Source organism: Notolepis coatsorum, assembly GCF_963971535.1.
Source record: "Notolepis coatsorum genome assembly, chromosome: 3".
NCBI classification, from domain to species: Eukaryota; Metazoa; Chordata; class Actinopteri; order Aulopiformes; family Paralepididae; genus Notolepis; species Notolepis coatsorum.
Genome location: NC_140167.1, coordinates 34,451,589 through 34,469,350, shown reverse-complemented (window position 1 = coordinate 34,469,350; position 17,762 = coordinate 34,451,589). Strand labels below are relative to the sequence as shown.

Genomic DNA, 17,762 nt, shown 5'->3' with positions numbered 1-17,762 from the left:
AACCTTGAAGAAATATCCAATGTATTAGCTATTGCTATTATGAGAAGAGGTACGATCTTTGACCATAATAGCCCGGGCCTACAGATAAGCAAATCATGTACAAATACAGTAGTATGATGTTTAGAGTGATGTAGTCCCATCTCACCTCTCAGGTAGAAGAACTTCCGGTAGTAGTAGGCTCCCAGGTCCACATGCTCCACGATGTAGTGCTTACCCTTCTCACCCAGTGTACTGGGGCCCTCTTTTGGCCCCTCTAACACCGCCACCCCGGCGTTTGTGCAGTGGGGGCTAACGGAGGTCTCGTACAGGCCTCCCTCCCCACCCTGAATCCCTGAGCCCCCACTACAGGCTCCACCAATCAGCATCCTGGGGGGGCCGGCCCCGGCTCCCCCGACCTTGCGCCTGCTGCAGCCGTCGGCCCCGATCTCGTTGCGAAAGCAGGGGCAGCTGAGCAGCATCTCGTTGCTCTGCTCCTCCCCCGCATCCAGGCCGGGGCTGTCCCTGGCGTTCAGCTCCTCCTGGCTGCCACCGGGGGAGCTGTAGGTCAGACTGTGGGTGGAGGAGAGCGTGGAGGTGGCGGAGGCCGCGGCGGCGGCGGACGCCCCCGTGGTCATGTTCTTCCTCCTGCCCGCCGTCTGCCGCGACTGGAGGACCTCGTTGAGGTCAAACAGCATGCTCTGAACATCGTAGTGGGCAAAACCCTTCTGGCACACCCAGGGCTTGAGAGGGGCGCCCCCCTCCTCCGACCGGCAGTCCTCCGCGTCAGACCCCGCCCTGGGGGAGTCAGACTCCCCGCGGACGTTTCGCAGTTTCCGGAATATGGATTCACCTCCGGTCTCGGATTTGGAGCGTCTCTTGGGCTTATCTCGGTCCTTGGCCTTACAGGAGCTGTCTGCGCTGTCCTCCTGCAGATCGATGGTGGCCTGCTTGGTCCCCACATTCAGCAGGCCCTCTAGTCCCTCGGGAGCGGGGCTGCGTTGGTCAGCCTTCTCCCCGTGGTAGCCCTTCACCATCTCAAAGAAGCTCTCTCCGGATGCCCCGTGCTGGTCAATGGAGGAGGTGCTCCCGTATTCACGGTGGATGGGGGACCACTTGGCCCCCGACGAGGGGCCCCAATCCTCACCACTGTCCCCGCTTCCTTCCATCTCGCTGATGGTCATGTCACTGTTGCTGCGCTGGCGGATGCGATACTGGCGGGGGTTCCGGTGTGCGGGGCCTCGGTACTCTCCAGGGGCCAGATACCGGCTGTCAGGGCTGTAGTTGTTGGCCTGAGCCTGGGTTTTGCTCTTCAAAGTGTTGTGAATATTGCGCAGCATGGATGAGTCCTGGGGGCTCATCAGGTGGCCTAGTTTTAGCCCTGCTAAAGGTGCTAAGGAGCTCTCAGGCTCCATGGTCGGGAGCCACAGAGCCCCTCCAAGGTCCTTCCTTGGGGGCCAGTTGGCCACCCGTGCCTGAACCCCCATTTTGGGCACACCTGGGCCCCCAGGGGGTGCGGCATTGTCTGTGCGGGTCGGCACAACCCCTCCATTGGCCATGCGGAGGTGGCGGGTGTAGAACTCGTCGGTGGCGGGGATCGAACCCCCGACGGCGCGCTCCATGGGCGGGCGCGTCAGGCTGGTCATGGCACCAGTGCCAAAAGGCAAGGGGCACTCAGCAGGTTGGCATGACTGCCTCCGGGGTCTCGACTACATGAGCAGCTCGACTCTCTGGATCAACTGGTAAGAGAGGGGACAGCAGGACAGGCCTCCTCAGCAGCACTCAAGCCTGCATGCTGTCGCTCTGCTGCTCCACTCCTTCTCCATTCTCTTCAGTCCCATTAAAACCCTGACGAAAACAAACACAGAGGAGGTTAGAGAGGGCGAACAGAAATGCTCTAGTGACACAACTTTCCCCTGACAAGAACAACGGTAGAAATAGAGAGAGAAGAACCTAACATCGCACAGCAGGTCTTCAATAATGAAGCCGCTGAAATGAGAACCCCGGTTCAACAAGCACAGACTCGGCTACCTGGCTCCTAATTGGCTGTGATCAGTTCCCCGGTGCCTTCTTCAGTCTCCCCGGTGCCTTCTTCAGTCTCCCCGGTGCCTTCTTCAGTCTCCTCAGCCACGGTGGAGAGCACAGGGTTCAGTCTAATTAACTCCCTCTTTCATGTTGCGAGGTAAGCAATCAAAATGTTCCTCTCTAGATGTGATCATCTTGACAGTGCTGCAGCCTCGTCCTACTCCCTCTTATATTCTCTGCACTGCTAATCCCCTGCAGAACACCAAACCAAAAACTAGACTCAATGTTGTCAGGTTACAGGTGTGTCAGTGTCACCATGTGATTTCTCCCCCATTCGCACTAGTCTAAAGCTCTGAATTAAGGTCCTGAATAAGCGACTTCACGGCAAATTAAAAAAGTTACCAAATCTTGTGTTGGTGCTACCTACTGAGAAAGTTGGACGCACCAGTGCCACTAGTGGAAAGTTTAGTCTAGAGCAGGGGTCGGCAACCTGCGGCTCTTTAGCCAATCAGCTGCGGCTCCCTTTTTCTTTTTATTATTATTTTTTTTTCTCTTATTTTGGAGATCGATGTCATGCTGAAATGAAAAAAAAGTCATCAACTAAGATATTTAGTCAACAAAAATATTTCATCAACTAAAATATACAGTACGTCACACCCCGCGCCTCTCCCTGTGGTCTGCAAGTGGCTAATCTTGAGTTTCCGACCCCCCAGTAAACTAACTATGGATAAATCCAAAAAAAGGAAAGTCTGAGGAAAATAGAGGGTTTAATTCAGCGTGGACAGATTCATTTGCTTTCACGACTAACGATGCAGGCTTACCTGTATGCCTGATATGTGGTGTGAAATTTGTGAACAACGAAAAATTTACTTTTTATTTTATAGATTTTCCACAAATAAGGGAAGGACCTAATAGAGCTGCATAGTTCAGGGTTTTATTTCAAAGTAGGTCTACAGATGCCAGTGTTTTTTCTCCTTTTCTGTGTTTTATTTCAAAGTAGGTCTACACATGGTAGTCTTTTTTCAAAGTGGACTATTTTTTATTTTATAAATGTTCCACAAATAAGGGAAGGACTCAAATATACCTGACTAGTTCAGGGTTTTATTTCAAAGTCGGTCTACAGACACCAGTGTTTTGTCTCCTCTTCTGTGTTTTATTTAAAAATAGGTCTACACAGCCAGTATTTTTTCTCCTCTTCATAAGAGTTTGAGGTTTTCCTTTGTTATAACAGGTAAAAACAGCAATAAAAAGTCACAATTTATCTTTTTGTTGCTTTATAATTCCATTAATGCAACAAACTGTGTGCTATAAGTATAAAGTATAATAAATCGCAAATTACTTTGGGTATGCAATTGTCAGGCGTTTTATGCTAAATGTGGGGTATGCTTGGGGATATATAAAACGTTATATACTGTGTTATCTTCATTTTAAGAGTAAATAGGTTGTGCGGCTCCCTGAGCATTTTATTTTGTGGGAGGGGGGAAAAGTGGCTCTTTTGATAGTAAAGGTTGCTGACCCCTGGTCTAGAGTATACTGCTGAAAACGCTTCTGACTTTTCACAGTGTGTCCGTTTCCCTTCTTTTTACAGTGTAGGTCGTTGCACCTTTCTACTTTTAACAGTGTAAGTCTGTGTCTCGCTCCAACTTTTTAAATATAAAGTCCCGTTCTGTGTCAGTTTATATTTGACCCTTTCTGTAGAATAGAATGATTTGTAGAATACAATGTATGTGAAGCTCTGGTAATTAATGTGATCATGCAAGCCAAGCCCTGGATGTAGCATTTAGCATTCAGTGTTGCCAATGTTCTCTGTGTGATCATGCGAATAGCTCAATCACTTTGCTGTGTACAGTTCTTGTTGCAATTATTCACTAGATCAGTGTTTCTCAACTGGTGGGTCGCGACCCAAAAGTGGGTCGCGGAGCCATTTTGAGTGGGTCGCGGATGTGTGCGTAAAAAAAAAAAAAAAAAAAAAAAAAAAAAAAGTTAAACGTTAAACGTTTTTTTTTTTTTTTTTTTTTTCTCACTACCTATCTTTGTGAAAGTGGCTTCTCAGCTCTGGTCTAGCTGAAGACAGAGCAGAGGAACAGATTGGACATTGAGCATGACCTCAGAGTTCCTTTGTCTACCATCACCCCAGCAAACAACATCCCCAGTTATCCCATTAGTTCCCTGCATGTTAAGCTAAGAAGTCTGCTAAGAAGGATATATTATTTATTATTATTATTATTTTATTTCATTGTGTTTTTAGCCCTCAGTTGCACTTTTGTTGCAACCCCAGTTATCCCATTAGTTCCCCCAAACGTTATGTTAAGCTAAGAAGTCTGCTAAGAAGCATAATTATTTGTTATTATTATTATTATTATTATTATTATTATTATTATTATTATTATTATTATTATTATGTAAGGGATAATGTATAGCTACGAGGTCATTGTCGCAAAATAATTGACCGACACGGAGTTTAAAATACCGAGCCGCCTCGGCGAGGTGTTTTAAACGTCAGTGAAGGTCAATTATTTTGCGACAATGATCGAGTATAGCTATACATTATCCCGCTTATTACATGGCTAACTTACTAACAATATACCTAATTCATTTTACATCGACTCGCAACAGTAACACTGGTTATGGCTCCGCTGAGTGCTCGTCGCTCCGCCCCCCAGCAGCTTCCCCGGCAGCCGGCAGTTTGCACTGATGTCAGTGGGCTTGATTGCGAACAGCTGCGCACAGCGGTCATTATTGTGGGCTTGATTGCGAACAGCTGCGCACAGCGGTCATTATTGTCCCACAGCGGTCATTATTGTCTGATAACTGACCTCTGACGCGCGCTATTGACCAATCACAAGCAAGCATTTCGGCGAATGTGAACACGCCATGTAATAATATTATTTAATTTCATTGGGTTTTTAGCCCTAGTTGCATTTTTGTTGCAACCCCAGTTATCCCATTAGTTCCCCCAAACTTAGGTCTGTTATGTTAAGCTAAGAAATCTGCTAAGAAGCATATATTATTTAATTTCATTGGGTTTTTAGCAATAGTTGCACTTTTGTTGCACTTTTTTGTGTTTATTTCATATTTTGAAAGATTGCGTATTACTGCAATTTTCTTTTTTTTACATAAATCATAGTGGTTAAAAATGTTGGGTCGCGACTTAATGACTAAGGAAAATGTTGGGTCCCGAGGCTAGACCAGTTGAGAACCACTGCACTAGATGGCCCATAGTAAGTTGGACGCACCAGTGCCACTAGTGGAAAAGAGCGCCAAAATTATTTTAGGGTGGGTTTTGCTGTGCTGTCTAGCCTGTCTGGCACTTTACCTTAGTAATCAGCCAGCCTCTCTCTCTCCCCCTTATTCTCCTTTGCAACTTGCAGTTTTGAGTCCTTGATGTCTAAATGATGGTAAAAAGCAAGACATAAGATGCCTTAATTGTTTACAGCTAGAGAGTGGAGAGAGACAACAACAGACCACATACAAGTTGCTTAAAGCAATCAATAACTTATAGGGTGAGCACCAGAGAAGTCGGTACCCCAGAAACAGGTGCACTTACAGGGTTCCATTAAACAATACATTGCCAAGAAATAGTTTCTGTAGGTTTTGCCAAGAAATTGTTTCTGTAGGTTTTTTTTTATATAATAAAGGAACCAACAGCAAATAACCTGATGGCTCTCAGTTCAGTTTAGCTAGTCTAGCTACGCAAGCTACACCCATCTCCAGACTCCCTCGTAGCGAGGACCACTGTGAGGCATATGGGGGATGGGGGGAACGGGGGTTAGCTCAGGACTCAGAAAAAATAGAGTGTGTGTGTTTTTATCTTAAGCGCATTTGGTAAATGAGATTCAACCCATGTGTCTTGTCTCCTACACATGGCAGGGCATCTTTGCTTTTGGTACATGTCCATTTTTTCAGACTCCTAGCATTCAGATATCAGCTAATTTCAGAACATCCTGGATGTGTTCACTCAGACATGCCGGCATTTCCTTTCTGTGGGAAGTGAAAGGAGATATCTGGATTCCTCAAAACCTGCCTACAACACAGCCTTTGGATAGGAGTTTAATTTTTTCTCCCTCATGGCTTTCTCTGAGTCAGAGAGAAGTCACTAACATGTTTAATTTCAGATAAGGAGGCCTACATTTCAAACCAATGTCAGCATAAGCATCTAGGGAAAACATGAATGCTCAGACAAATTCAAAGATGAGTGACTTTTTGCCTTCAAAACGCTACGCCTTTTGCTAATCAGTTCAATTCTCCAATGTAAATCGTCAACGTGAATTTGTGCTGGTAATTTAATAAATCCTTTTGAGATTTATAATAACCTGGCCTATGGGAGGGGGAGGGAGATCACAAAGTTTGGATTTATCAATAAATTAATCTCACTCTCTTCCGCTGGCAGCGTTCTACGTTTCCTCCCGTCTCAGACTCTGGGCTGGTGACGGGCTGCTTTGATGTCATCTCCCGTGCGATGCAGATAGTCAGTCACGTTGAATCAAAAGGCAGAGCAGGGATGTGAACGACAGTTTTTCGCTAGTCGACGCGTCAGAGGCATCTACTGACAAGTAGTTTCTTTGTGTGTGCATTTCTGATTCTGTATCTGATGTAGACCTATCGGTTTAAAAGAAACCTCATGGCTTAATTCACCACAAAATGTATCTTAATGTAAGGTTATTTTCCACAGATATATTTTCCCATATCAGCCTTTTCCACACTTATTACAGCCATTCCAAAAGATTGCGTCTGCGCTGACCTTTCACTACCACAATTGCGCAGAGTGGAGATCACGGCTACATTGTTCCGTCTCTGTCTGTCTACGTAGATTTTTAAGAGTTTCCGGTTGTTGGACAGGGTTGATGTTGTGTCCCGTCTGCTCCAGATTTGCGTCGATTTTGATGGACAGACATTTTTGGAGAGGGTGAACTTTTGGAGCCGACAGATATGTTACCATCCGCAAAGCTGTTGTTTTTGCAAACGCACAATTAAATTAAGTTCATGCAGTAATACTTTCAGTCAAATCTTTTGATGGATCAATGTAGCCACAGCCTAGTTGCATACCGTCCCAGGGGGCAGTTTAGACTGAGACTCAGCGCCATCTTCAATGCACAAGATACAGGGCTTTTCCATTCCCTATTATAGGGGAGCAAATGGCAGTAAGAGGTGTAACAGCAACCTCCATAATATTTTTTTTAAAATATTATATAAAAAGATTTCCAATTACTAGTTTTATTACCGTCAATATGGAGAACCCGCCGGTCGTTTAGTTAGTAGACACATTTTCACATCCCTAAGGCAGAGGTGCAGTTTGATGGATCAAACATCCCGAGTTGCACATAAAAGAAACCCTGGATCCCGAGCTGCACATCACAAAGGAGGCCCTTTGAGTGTCATCTGAGAAGTGGGTGATGCTCTTCTGCCTGGCAGATGGGGCCAATTTGGCAGGAAGACACTGGAGGATATTACGGCTCGTCTTTCACCATCCCCGTCAGTGATGTGATGGGCCTGCAGTGCTGCCTCACGTCAGCCGCCGTCTCCACGCCAACGTCGTCCACTTTACATCAACAACACATTAAAATGTTTCTTATATCTTTCTTCACCGTAGCCTTTTAATACACTCTGCTGCTTGGACTCATTACATCCAGACTGTGATTGTGATGTACTGTAGATGAGAAACATTTTATTGCACCGCACTATTGTACTATTTTACTCGCTGTTTTATGCTAATTTATGTAAATTATAGCTATTTTATTGCACTGCTCTTATTCGGTCTATTTCTATACTAATTTTATGCCCGTCTATAATTATGCCAATTTTATGCTCATGTTATGCCTGTGTCTATTTTGTGTCCACAACATCACTGCTGTGAAGCACTTTGGGCTGCAATCCTTGTATGAAAATAAAGTAGATTATTATTATTGTTATTATCTTATTTGTATTCTTCTATTTTATTGTTATGTTTTATTCCTATTATTCTACTTGTACCCGTTATGACACCCGACTTTCCCCACAGGGATGAATAAAGGTCCATGTGATCTCATCTTAACACAGCCACAACTCAGAAGGGGAAAACAGAAACATCGGCATGAATAGTGATTTGATTTACCTGCAACCATAAGGAGGCTATACAAACAAATTTGGAGGGTGTTATAGGAAGTCCTTATCTCGTGCCAAAAGCAATTACAAGCTGCATTAAAATCAAATCAAAAGGGATGTAAACAGTTGCCAACATCAGAGGAGGGGAGAAAAGGCATGTTCCATCTGAGGAGGCAGTACGTTACCACTCAGGCAAACAACAACAACAACAACAACAACAACAACAACAACACTAAGGCACGGACCACAGAGACGTGGGTCAAATGTCCCCTAGACACAGTGAAGCGGGTCAGCTAAATGACTAAATGTAAATGTAAACAAAGCGGAGGATCTTGCGGATTCACACTTTAAGATGGAGTCGCTTGTGTTCACAAACATCCATGTCCTAGACTCTATTATGAAAACATCGATTCTCAACTGGGTGGTATTCCGTGTTCTACCATATATTTCTCCTGTGCCGTGGGTTCCATCCTGAGTGTATACTATTCTACTAAGCGGGCACCTAGTTAGCCCTGGTGGCCTGAGAAGGAGAGGAGTGGAGGGCAAAGCCTTAGCGGTGACGTCTGCTGTCTGCAGTCCAGAGTCCCCCCCTGAGCGACGGGCCGCGTGCCGCAGAGCGCCCACAGGGACAGATTAATAGGGCCACAACACACAGGCTCTGCAGAAAGACAACCCCGTCCCCTTTAATCTCCCCGCTGACAGACAGAGGAGAGAGAGGACCGGATTCATGGAGCTGTCAGATTAGAGGGGTGTGTGCAAGCGAGGGAGATGGTGTGTGTGTGTGTGTGTGTGTGGGGGGGGGGGGGGGGGGGGGAGGGTTTAAGTAAAAACACGTCTATGTTTTGAATAAAAATGTTTATATCGGCCCTATCTTGATATCAGACCGATACCGATGTGTAAAAAAAAACTGCCATATCGGCCGATATTATATCAGCAGACGATATATCGTGCATCACTATATGGAACGCTAAGGAGGAAAACAGGGAAATTAAGAGGATAGTCTGAGTGACATATCTTAATATTAGCTGCCCCCCCCCCCCCCCCCCCCAGAAGAGAGAGAGAAGAGAGAAGAGAGGAGAGGAGAGAGAGAGAAAGAAGAGAGAGAGAAAAGATAGAGAAGAGAGAGAGAGAAGAGAGGAGAGGAGAGGAGAAAGAGAGAGAGGAGAGAGATGAGAAAGAGAGAGAGAAAGAAGAGAGAGAGAAGAGATATAGACAAGAGAGGAGAGAGAGAGGAGAAAGAGAGATTTTCACAGGTCTGTGGGACATGTTAAGGCAGCTCCCGCCTGTTGACTAAGCGAGGTTAACTTCCTGTAATTGGACCCGTGACCTCCTTGGCCACTAAAGGCCCGAGGAGGAGAGATGAGCAAGGCACTGACTACAGACACAGACAGAGGACAGGGGGAGGTTGTTGTTGTGGTGGGAGGGGTGAGGGAGGGGTTAAGTCTAGCCACAAGGCTCTGTGTCACGCTTGAGTAACAGACGCCCCTATAAGGGCACTGACTCCTAGGTGTGTGAGTCAGAGAGAGGAGGCCTTATTATGAGACACACTCCCGATATTACAGTCACAGCAGTTCTGATTCATCACACCATTCCGTCTGGCTTGCAAGATTACCACTAATCTGACCCTGGGCTCCTCTGAACAAGTGTTCTAAAATCTGACTCAAGACCAGAGCAGGTCTGGTAGGGCTGTCCCGAGCTTCAAAGATTGAGTAGCAATCATCATCGAAGTCTCATTCTTCTCACACAAAAGTTTCAATGGGGAGGGTGACTACGACTAGGGTAGCAGGTTTTACTTAAAGTTCATATGGTGGTGTTGTCCGAGAAGAACCGATTCTCAAAATGAGTGTTGGATTATCATTTCTATAAAATGCTATTTCTTATGCTGATGTAGGCAAATTTTTGGAGGAGTTAAAAAACAAGATCACAACCAAAATAAATCTAAGCATTAGTATAACGATTATGACATTGTTACCGTGGCAGTGATTGAAGCTTCGAATTATTCTGATCAGTCCTAAAGTCTGGCAAGTCCACCCACAGGAGAACAAATTATTCCTGAATTGCCCTCTTAAAAAAGGCACAGCAGGGTTACTAGTGGTAGTGGTACTCAACATCCTGGGTTTCTTGGCATCAAACAGAAGGCAGTAAGTACGAGGGACTGTGCCGACTTGGCTAGTCCCCGGCCCGGCGAGAGAGGGCAACACGCTGAAGGTTGTCAGACACCCCTGCCTGGTTCCACACACAAGAAAGGGGCTGTCGTTTTCCCAGTAGCCTGGGCAAGTGTTACCAAAGGAGCAGAGAGATCGGCCTACAAGCTTGTAATTACTGCTGGTTTGAGTGGAGCCGAGGGGCTGTTTGGCCGACACCAATGGCTTTTAAAGACACATCACTCCATCGCTCCCAGTGGCTCCCCCTGTATCCTAGTCTCTCCCCGCTGCGATGGCTGACTGGGCTGTTGGGCAATGGGCACAAAGTTCCCTCTGTCCTGGCCCGGGGGTGGGCCGGGGGCCCCCCCTCTCCGGCACAGAGAAGCCTTTGATAATTGCTTGGCCGGGGCGAACGTCGCGCTACTAGGCCCCACGCATGTAAGACCTGCCAAGGAAGGCTAATGACTCAGAGAGAAGACACACAGGGAGGTAGAGGGAGAGAGATGAAGGAGAGAGGGAGAGACAGAAATAGATGGAACATGAAAATGAAGATGAAGAGGAAGAGAGTTAAAGGACTGCGAGGATGAAAGGAGTCAGAAGAATGGCCCAGTTGGAGCGAGGCGAAGACGAGGCAGCGTGTAATAGGCCGGGCTGACGCGAGGGCTTACAACAAAAAGACAGAAAATTATCTGTGCCCCGCAGTGTGTGTGTGCGTATGTGAATCATATCAGGGCCATGCAAGTCGCCCTGTAATCCGGTGATTCACCAGTCCTAATCTCCAGCTATCTCAGATGTGACAAGCACCTGCCAAACAACATGACATAACCGTGGCAACCCGAAATGAGATCCGAGGGAGGAGTGACACACACAGGGGAATGAGCGACCTGTTATTTCTGGGTAGCCTTGTATCCGACGTGGGCTAAAGCAGCAACTGAAAGCCCAAAAGCCAGTCTTCATCCAAAACCACAATCTATCCCGCAGCCAGCAAGAGGTCGTGCCCCGGTCGGACACAGAATTATAGCTTGGGGAGCGAGAGAGCGATTCCGCAGCAATATATAGTAAATCCACCGACTCCTACACCACTTCCTTCCCTGTAATGGCGGGAGGGACTGAGGAATGGGAGGTGAAGAGAGGACTCCGCACCACCACTGCTGTAGAGAGATCCCCCTCGCTTGCCCACAGACACAGCCGGCTCACAGGAAGTGACAAAGTATTTACAGGGAACCATCGCCTCTCCCCCGCCCCCTCCCCTCTCTCCCAGTCTACTCCCTCCTGTGTATGTGCAGCTGTCTGGGAACCAGGCAGAAACCTGTCTTGATTGAGCAAACTTTGAGCAAACCTTGAGAACCTGACACCTCCAGAGAAAAACACACACATGCCTGCTGGCAGGCAAACGATACCCGCATCATCTAACTGCGAGCGGAAGGTTCTGGAATTTCACCAATTTCATCAATGGAGGAAGTGGTGAGCGGCAGAGTAAGAGGGGGGGGGAGGGGATAGAAAGACGTGTTCAGACAAATCCGGAGAGGCAAGCGTGAGGCCGTGACTGACGAAGAGACGGGTTTGTTTGTTCAAACTAAAAAAGGGAAATAACCATTCCGTTTTGTTTTTAAGTGCCTAAATCTGTCATAACGTTATATAAGTATAGCCCATCTTGTTTTGCAAACCGCCCGCCGACGCCATGAGCTTTGATCCGGGGGAACGCTAGCTTTCGGATGAACTAGTCCGCCAACAATAAACAGTAATTGGAGCGATGACATGCTCAACTGACCACACATGCGATGCAACCGCGGTGTATAGTTGGAGGAGCACGTTATAAAAAATAAAGAATGAAAAGCAGTGGCAGTGTATATCTCAATCTCATCATCAGCACTGTGCTCTGGTGGTGCTCTGCTATTCCCTCTCGCCCCCTTCACTATCTGCGGAACACAGTTCAGTGAACAGTGAGCATTGCTAACCAGTGGCACAGTGCGTCTCACTCAAGAGCCCTACACAACAAGACAGGCCTGGCGGACGAGATTCACAGTGTACCGCTTTACACCAGTGTCCTCAGTCTCTCCTCTTCTTCCCGTCCTCGATGGGGTTTCGCATTTGCGTGGGAGAGGTGGCAAGAAGCTAGGGCTGGGCGATTAATTCGAATCAATGATTTAAGACTATTTTAAAAAATGAAAATCTTATTTTTTATAAAAAAAATGTGTCACCTTTTATTTTACAAAAAGTAAAGATTGGTGAAAGTTAGGTTTGCACTTCAATCCCAATAGGGAAATTCATCTTGGTTTTTTGTGTCAAATAAAAACAAAGCTTATTTGAATGATTTCCTTGGCGTTTCTAGTTTAAGAGAAATAAATCGATTAAAATCGTAAATCGGATGTGTGAAAGAATCTGAGATTTTATTTTTAGGCCATATCGCCCAGCCCTACGAGAAGCACAAGCACTTGAACCCCTTCGCTTTGTTTAAAGTTAGTAATGGTATCCCTCCCCGCTGCCATTTCAGCGTGATGGTAACGTGTGGGTGGGCTGGGGGTTTTGACAATGAAAGCCTGTGTCATACTCCTGGAGGGCCGCTCCATCTCCTACCGAAGAGCTAATTGCACTGCAAACAGCTTAGTAGGTGGTCTCCCTGTCCAGAGCAAAAACAAAAACAAAATGGAACTAGTAGTCAAGACAGTGTTGATAGTAGCATTTTGCGACCATGGTTAGGAGACAGTCCTACTAAAGATTATAACTAACTGGTAGCACCAGTGCGACTCGCCGTATTTTTCATATTGTATATCACGTCCATTTCTCATTCATTACCAGGAAGGAGGGAGAGATAGTGTGTGTGTGTGTGTGAGAAAGTGAGTGAGTGAGTGAGTGAGTGAGTGAGTGAGTGAGTGAGTGAGTGAGTGAGTGAGTGAGTGAGTGAGTGAGTGAGTGAGTGAGAGAGAGCTCTCCATAGAAATGGCTGGTGGCTCAGTGGGAGTGTCAAGCAAAGCAAGCAGCAGAACGATTGGACTTCCAGTCAAGCATTTTAAAAATAAAGGTCCTCAAGTCAAAAACTCTGAACAAAAAAGTATAAAAGTGCAATAAATGAGGCGGTCAGGTGGCGTAACGGAGATTGCGTTCGTCACCAACCCCGGAGACGCTGGATTCGCCTGTTAGAATCCAGCTCACAGCTCCGGGGTTGTCACCAGCTTGGCTGGCCGTTCACACTAATACAATTGGCTGTATCAGAGGGTGGGAGAAGCTGGCGGGGTGGGTCCGGGTCGTTGTAAACAGCGACTCCTACAGTTCGGTCGGGGCGCCTGCTAAGCGCGGATAGGATCTAAGGGCGGTAGTGTGATCCTTCCACACGTTACACGCTCTCAGTGAGAGTCCGCGCTGCCAGGTGAAAAGAAGCGGTTGATTAGCTAGACGTGTGTCGGAGGAAGCACGTGATAGCCTCCACTCTCCCAGACCGACTGTGGGGGGTAAGTGCGCAGCGACCAGGAAGGGGATTGGGAATTGGCATAACGACTAACATTGGGATGGGAGAAAATCGGAGGAAAAAGGAGGGGGAAAAAGAATAAATTTATAAAAAAAAAGTGCAATAAATGCAGAGAATATAGAGTGTAGAGGTTTTATCTTTTTTAGATAAGACGTTTTATACTGATGTAATGCTTCCAGGAGTAAGTAGGCTAATCAAGCCTTACTCAGCACCCAAGGAGCCCAGCAAATTTGACCATCTTCAAAGCTCTATAAAATATACAAATCTCATTCATGCCACAGAAACACAATAGATGTCCAGCAAATTACGTGAAATGCATAACCGTTTAATAAACCATCTTTCTGCTGTTGGCTCGCAAAATTCAATCTTGCAGATTCAACCACAATGTTTAATCATGAATCACTCAATCAGAAAGCACAATAACACTATTAAGCATGAAATCTGCATGGACAGATTTCTCCAGTTTTGCTAAAACGATTCGAAACAAAAGCTCATTAAATTACTTTCCCAAGGTACAAGGTCAAGGTCAAAGTCTGCAGTAAGTGCCACATACAAGTCACATACACCCATAGGGGTAATATATGGCAGGGGTATGTCTCTAGGGACGGTGGGGATATGTCCCTACCCCGCGTAATCTATGGTAGGGATGGTGAGCATATGGCCCTCCCACTTTTCTGAGGACCTTAGAATTGTCCCCCGCCACTCATTTCATATTTTGCATTATGCATTTATATCAAATGTCATATCCATCTGCTCCACAAATGGTTAACTCCCTCCATGTTCCCACTGGATAAGAAATAGTTCCTATTGCTGCCGCCTGCCTTACATGCAGCTGTGAGAGTGGCAGCATGCGAAAAGGCGGAGCTTGTGATGAGTCAAACAGAACAGACAGGCATCCTGTCCGTGCCTCAGCAAGGACTTTTGGTTTTTGTTTTGGACTTGCTAAATGGAGAAAATGGTATCTTTGCAACAAAAAAACTAAAAACTCTGTTCCGTTACCCTTCCTGCTGACTTGTTGTGCAGAACATGTATGTCGCTTTGTATAAAAGCATCAGCTAAATGTAAATGTAAATGAAATATCATGGTGACGTTAACTTAGCTAGGAACTCTGCTCAAGGTTTCCCCAACAATTCCTGCCAGCATTGACTCTGTCTTCAGCGCGAAATGTCTCCGTTTTGAGGAGGATTAGTAACTGGACAGGCTGCATCAAGGGGCGTTCCAACTGCAAAACTGTCACTGTAATGTTAAATAATGGCCATCTATATACGACAGCTGTAAAAAGATATGTATGTGTTTCCAGCAAAAACAGGAAGCTAGGGAGGGACTTGTCGTGGATATTGATTGGCATTATTGTAGCCAATAGTGCTGAATGTTGCAGTCAACCCATTAGCTAGCAAGCTAATGTTTGCAACATAGGTTAGAACATTGTTCAATTTAGTTAAAGAGGCAGAATGCTAGCTCAGTTACAATGAGCTGTAAATTGCATTTCATTGGATTCTAAATTAGCATATGGGGGTGTGCTGGATGACTCAATTTTTTTTTTCTGTTTTCCAGGAAATAACAAGCATCTATTTTGATTGCATGGGGCCTTTAGTGTTGAAAACCAGTAAATGTCCCTTAGCCTAGCCTACAGTTTTGTATGAAGTTCAGTTAGAGATGGTGCAAACTTGCTTGTCTGTGTGCTCTACTTTATGTTATGCATGATGCGTAATGGGCTAATGTTAACTATTGAAGAGCGGTCCATTCAGCCCCTGTGTTCATAGTCGATCACATAATACCATATATTGCCATTAGCTTTAGGTCTACTTATGTCTTTGTGTGTGAAATATTGAAGAGAAAGTGGGATAGTACATTTAGGCAAAATACAGGTAGGGCCTATAATATATTGACACATAGGGTATTCTTTTTGTTTGCTTTGACTTTGTGGGGGTGCCTGGGAAAAGCTAGGGCTATAATTCATGTTAGGGCTATAATTTAGGGGCGACAGTGGCTGAGGAGGTAGAGCAGTCGTCTGGTAATCTGGAGGTTCCCAGTTCGAGTCCCGCTTCTCCCGGGCAGCGTGTCGAAGTGTCCTTGAGCAAGACACTTAACCCCTAACTGCTCCCGATGTGCAGGTTCGCACCTTGCATGGTCGCCTCCGCCATCGGTGTGTGAAAATGTGTGAGTGAATGGGTAAAATGTGAGGAACAAATTGTAAAGCGCTTTGGATAAAAGCGCTATATTAAATGCAGCCATTTACCATTTAGTGATTTTATTGGCTTGGTCTGTTTAGTACGGTAAATTAAATGCATCTTTGAATATTGGTATCTCTGTGTCACAACAGGTTTGTATTGGAGTGCCATGGGGCATTGAGCTCATTGATTCGAGTCAGGTTCACATAAATAATTTGTGAGATTCCATCTATGAGTTTGTGCATGTAAATGATATGTCCCTTTTACAATTGCTGGGGTAAATTTATATCCCGAGATTCCAATATATCTGATTAGCTGGGATCATATAATATTCATATTAGTCTGGATTAGGGGCAGAGATTCGATTTTAATTCGAAGTTTTGATATTAAAAAAATATATATATATTTTTTTTATGTTGTGGGACTTGTACAGCACTTTGTTCAACTTTGTCAGTGCTGTAAAGTTGAAACCTTTTTAAATCTTAGACAAAAACTTTGCCTTCATGAAATAGTGTAAGCAGTCATTTGAGGCTTTATAAAAGCAGCACAATGAACACAAATCTGTCAGTGCCGAGTCCGACCTCATCTTAAATAACAAACAGCATTGCTTGTAGTAACCCTTTGGAGGCCAAACCCGAGATAAGTCGGGTTAACTCGCCATGCTCTGGGCGCCAAACCCGAGAAATCCCGGGTTTTAATCGATATTTCTTTTATTCACTATATCCATTCATTTTTCATCCATCCAGCCTGACGTTATCATTGGGAATGGGTCTGAGCTCGCAAAGGGCAAATACCGCCGCCTAACGTCTCCCGGATGGTATTGCACATCATTGGAATTCCTCTGGCTGGGGCTGTGCATCAATCTAAGAAGTCCGGTCCAGGTTTTCCTTCTCGGGCATGCAGTATCGTTATAACACATTGACTGGGGACACTCTGAGCAGCGTGGATTATGTGTTTTGGATATATAATGTTCAGTTGGATCAATAAACGCGATCAATATTTGGAATGGCGATCAGGAATTGGATTAATCTTTTTGCACTACATCAGATGTGAGGTAAGGAATCTATGTTACCAATCTTGGGTTAATCAGATGTTCCTTTCACCGCCATTGGAGCGTGTGTGTGTGTGTGTGTGTGTGAGCAGGGAGCGAAATTGGACCCCGCCACCCGCCATTTGCGGGCAGTTTTTACATTTGGCATGTGCCACTGAGAGGTCTGCCCGCCGTGTGACGGGTACCTTATAGTCATGTAAAAAAAAAAACGACAGTCGCAGTGTTTGGCAACCCCGTCTCTCACGGCGCGTCATCTCGTTGGCTTGTTTACCAACGTGACATCCGCGACACGCTCTTCTTCTGCTCTGTCTCTGCTCTCGCATGAGGGCATGCTGAATAGGGCCCAGCTGCAGCGCCGGAAAATCCTTGCATGCTGAATGTAGAGTTTAAGGTCCAGCTGCAGCGCCGGAGAATCCTTGCTGGAGCTGGAGGCTACTCGAGTATACACACAGACAGTGGAGCTGTTTGCAGATAGCGAGCATTTTGACTTGTTGCGTGGTGGCGATGTTTTGCAGATAATACAACTACAAGTATGATTATATAATATATATATTTTATTAAAAAAAAAATTATATAAAATACATTTTTTTTTTTTAATAAAAAGTTAATTTCGCTCCCTGTGTGTGAGGTTCGCGCCGACCAAAGTACGGAGAAGCGATTTCTCAGACCCCGCTTCTGTTCGCCCATGATGACACATAATATCGATAATCTAGCGTTTATTTGAAAACTATTCATAAATCAAGCGACAAATGGCACGATTTCTAAGGAAATACATTGAAGCTCGATTTGCTGGAGTTTATTGAGATGAGACAGAACGCTCTAGAAATATATTCATATTCATCACGGTA

At 45.5% G+C, this 17,762-nt stretch overlaps 1 protein-coding gene across 4 annotated transcripts in view; it reads right to left on the bottom strand.

Annotated features, from left to right (window-relative positions):
* LOC311225481 (signal-induced proliferation-associated 1-like protein 1) overlaps positions 1 to 17,762 on the bottom strand; it is an 84,844-nt gene that overhangs the window by 42,552 nt on the left and 24,530 nt on the right. For 3 of the 4 annotated variants that reach the window (XM_084310772.1, XM_084310770.1, XM_084310773.1), the window contains exon 2: positions 146 to 1,824. In XM_084310772.1, the coding sequence (XP_084166898.1) occupies positions 146 to 1,622 (1,477 nt within the window). In that variant the 5' untranslated portion in view covers positions 1,623 to 1,824. Of the gene's footprint in view, positions 1 to 145; positions 1,825 to 2,007; positions 2,082 to 17,762 lie in introns of those variants that run through there. The other variant, XM_084310771.1, reaches the window with a different exon arrangement.